Genomic DNA, 4,378 nt, shown 5'->3' with positions numbered 1-4,378 from the left:
CGCATTATGATACTCGCCAATTCGATTAACGGTTAATGTTGATGATATCTATGGTTTATGTTGTTTGAATCAAGAGAGCATGTTGTTGATTTGGTGCTAGTTTGATGAACGGATGATTGATGTTAACCAATAAAATTAGTGATGATTTTAGAAACCTTTGAATTAATTTGAAAGTAGGGGTTAAGTATGTTAATGGTTACTGGGTAATGAGTAGGAGTGATGAACTTCAATTTTGTAACTGTTCGATCAGTTTTGGATGGGTGCTTTTTGACAATTGTTGTTAACCATTATTAATAGAAAATAAAATAAATAAACTAATGATTAGGAAATTATGTGAGAATTTGGAAAATGCCCAACTATTCGATTGCATAACTGACCGAAGTTAGTGGGGGAATAAATATGGGAATTATGGTGAGGATTGATTTATTCAACCGTAAAAACCACGGCTCACACACTGAAGTGTAAACGCACACTTGGTTCAAGTCGCACCAGTCCAAATGGGCTTTGTATGAGTCGCACAGTTAAGCCCAGTCGCATATATGTCATTTTTGGCCGACCACTGATGGGTCGTACGATAAGAGGAAGTGCCGATAAGGGCTGTTAGGTAATTGTTTGCGTAGTATGTTTGTGATATGTAAATGTATGTGGCCTAAATGCTTATAGTTTATTAGATGATGGTTCTATGATTTTCAAATTGTGAAATATGAACTAGTAACATGGGTTGCATACGAATCTAATACTCACTTTATAATGATATGGTATATATTGATATGGATAGCTGTGATGCATGATTTCTGATTACAACTTGCGTGTTCACTTGAACGGGAACCGACCCACTTGACATGTACCATGGCGTAATACGAACTTGTGTGGTGATTGAAACTAGGACCCAAACACTTGCTATGATGTGCGTAATGATATGTGTTTTGCTTACTTACAGCCTATGTAATGAATACAAAGAACTCATGTTTTATGTGTGCAAAATTGACTGACTTTGGTAACCACGGTAGGGAATGGTTGACCAACTTGGAACGGGTAATGTGACTTAACATACCGAGCAAACCAAAGGTGAGTTCACTACATTCGAGCATGCGTCCCAGTGGTTGGGGACAGTCAGTGGGTATCCCATGGAGGGATAAGTCTTTTGGGTAAAAACGGGTATATTGGTTAATATTCTCACCTATCATCTTTTGTAAGTCCCTCATCGGGTATTAGTTGGTAGCGCTACTTAGGTTTGGCACCCTCACACCGCTCCTGTAGAGGACGGATGTGAACTAATGACCCAGTCTGGCCCAGTACTAGATAGGAGTACGTGGGAAGGGCAGTCGTGTATTTCAGGAGCCGTCATTGTTCGGAATTGAGATATTAACAATATTACTTGCATGGGTTATTGAACTGTTTTACATACAACGGGTAACAAACGTTTTCTAAAACTGTGAACTCGCCAGCTTTGTCTGATACACGTATTACATGCTCGCAGGTAGTTAGGTATCTTGGAATTGGGAAGCTTGCTATCTGGGAGTGCTGGAGTGGTCATGGATCGAGGCTCTTGGATTAAAATACATTTAATACATTGGTTTTAAGTGTTATTACGAAACAATTGCGCAACAACTTATTACATGCTTCCGCTACACAACTTTTGAGAATTAATATTATGTTGGCAACTTATTTTGTTAAAATAGTGTCATGACTTATTTTAATATTTATCATTGGTTCAATGTGATTGGTGGCTCGAACTTTGATGCGTGACACGTCTCGCGGGGTTTCCGCAAGTGAAATTTTGGGGGTGTTACAGTATAATTACTCAACTGATAAAAATCATATATTGTTATTTGTTATAATTCTGTTAATTACCCTACACATTGGTATAATTACTCTACTGATAAGATCAACTGTTGTTATTTGTTATAATTCTGATAATTACCCTACACATTTAAATAATTACTCTACTGATGAAATAAGATCAACTATTACAGGTGATAATGCTTCAAAAATAGTTGATGGTAATGAAGGTGACAATGCTGGTGAAAAAAATGATGGTGAGAATGAAGTTGCTGAAAACGATCAACCAGAACAAGGGACAACGGAAACATTACTAAATGAAATGGTGATTAGATTGCAAGAAACAGAAGAACAACATTTAAAGGATCAGTTGAAAGTAAATCCTATTGAAGGTGAAAACGAAAACAAAATACAGTCAATTCTCGACACATTTCCATTTCTTCAAGTACCCATCACCCAAGAATCAACTGAAAGCCACACTACCCCTGAACAAACAAAAGAAAAGAGAATATCTAAGCCAACTTCTGCATATAAATCACCTTACGTTAACCGGAAAGTTGAACTTGGAACAAAGCTGAGTGATGATGAACAATTGATAGTAGATTACATATTTTCTCCAGCAGATGAATTGTAAGTACTATTTTAGTAGTTTGCAAATGTTGTTCATATATCTTATTAATATTCTATCTTTTTTAAAACAACAGGAAGTTTGTATACAAGTCAGTTTATGGGACAGATTCAATCAAAGTGGTTTTTGAAGCAATGTTTGATGGTATAAAAATTACATCAGTCCTCATAGACAATTGGGCTGAAGTGCTAAACAATGAAGAAAAAATGAAAAGCCGGTATTCTCTTAGTAGGTTTTTTTTCTCATCGCTTCTATTGGTACGTTTTCAGACTTACTCTTTTATAAATTGTTTTGCTATTATGTAGATTATTCTGTTTCTGCAAAGAATTAATCTGGTGTGGTAGAATTGAAAGCATGAAATTTCATTTGCTAATTTGATGGTATCATAGGATTTTTTAGTGTGAATCTTGTGTTTAGAAATTGTTGAATCATTATGTTAAAATGATTTTACAATATGAAGATGAATAATTACTCTACATTTGGATACAATTACTAAATTGATAGATTCATTGTTATTGTTATATTTCATACAATTACTCTACCTATAGCTATAATTACTCTACAGATAAGAACAACTGTTTTTATTTTTAATAATACTGATAATTACCCTAGACATTGATATAATTACTCTACTGATATTATTTCTACAAAAAAAAAATTAATTATAGCTATATGTAGTATTGTAAGTATAAAATTTCATTTATATAGGAATAGCTTCAAAATTACTCTACATATAGCTATAATTACTCTATTGAAAGATCAACTGTTGCGATTACTTTTGATATTGTGAATTTACAGTTAAAGGATCATTATGCACCTACAACCACCGATGAAGTTCGACTTTTGATGTTCACGCAAAACTTGGATCAATGGCTTGAACAGTTTAAGGTCAAATCGATAAGAGATTTCGACCTCCTGTTTTTCCCCATTTTAGCTTCAGAACATTATTACGTCCTGTGTTTCAATCTGAAGACTTCTAAAATTGTGTTGATCGATAACAGCAAAATGGGTAAAAAATTCCATGATAGATATCAAGGGATCCCTAATATGTTGGTATGACTAATAATAACTTTACAGTTTTACTAACTTTAGAATTTTGAGAAACTAACATATTTTATTTTTGATATATTGTAGAGAAATGCATTGTGTGACTACCTTGAGCTGAAGAAGATTAGATTCGCCAAAAAAACACTAAGAAAGGCAATCATCAAAAGATTGGAAATGCCATGGAGGACAGAAGAAAACTACATTGATTGTGGCATTTATACAATGCGCCATATGGAAACTTATTTTGGTGAAGAAAACTGGGATTGCGGCTTCTTATCAAATGAGAAATTTCATAAACCTCAAATTTCTGAGTTGAGGAAGAAATTCTTGACCAAAATGCTGTTGTCAGAAATCAACACCTTGAAAGATGATCTTATAAAGCATGCCCTTGAATATGAAAAGATGGATGATAAAGTTAAGGCTGAACATCAAAAAGATTTGAAGGAAAAGATGGATCAAAGGCAAAAAGACTTTGTTTGAATGTTTGTTTCAATTTGCAGTTTTAAACTCATGTTTAATGTTTGGATTTAACTTCTAGACGTGTGTTCTTTTTTAATATGTTTGAATACTGTTGAACTTTATTTTAGAATATGTTTTGTTTCACTTTATGCACTATTAAACTGTTGGTATAGATATAATTATGATAATTATGCTTCAGATTGATATAATTACTCTACTGATAACCACAACCACAACTGTTGGTATTGTAATAATTCTGATAATTACCCTACACATTGTTATAATTACTCTACAAATTGAAACAACTGTTATTATTTGTTATAATTGTCATAATAACTCTTGTTCTTTGTTATAATTGTGTTATAACTGTTGGTATTGTCATAATTCTGATAATTACCCTACACATTGTTATAATTACTCTACAAATTGAAACAACTGTTATTATTTGTTATAATTGTCATA

At 33.3% G+C, this 4,378-nt stretch overlaps 1 protein-coding gene across 1 annotated transcript; it reads left to right on the top strand.

Moving 5' to 3' along the window:
• The first annotated feature begins 1,727 nt into the window (after positions 1-1,727).
• On the top strand, positions 1,728-4,060 carry LOC110891865. Its single transcript, XM_022139381.2, has 4 exons — positions 1,728-2,412; positions 2,487-2,667; positions 3,209-3,463; positions 3,545-4,060. Exons 1-4 carry the CDS (start codon positions 1,742-1,744, stop codon positions 3,935-3,937), a joined length of 1,500 nt encoding a protein of 499 aa, XP_021995073.1. The 5' UTR covers positions 1,728-1,741; the 3' UTR covers positions 3,938-4,060.
• The last annotated feature ends 318 nt before the right edge of the window (positions 4,061-4,378 follow it).

The sequence above is a fragment of the Helianthus annuus genome, chromosome 11, assembly GCF_002127325.2.
Source record: "Helianthus annuus cultivar XRQ/B chromosome 11, HanXRQr2.0-SUNRISE, whole genome shotgun sequence".
NCBI lineage: Eukaryota > Viridiplantae > Streptophyta > Magnoliopsida > Asterales > Asteraceae > Helianthus > Helianthus annuus.
Note: the sequence above shows the minus strand (reverse complement) of the source record. Positions and strands in the feature narration are given on the sequence as shown.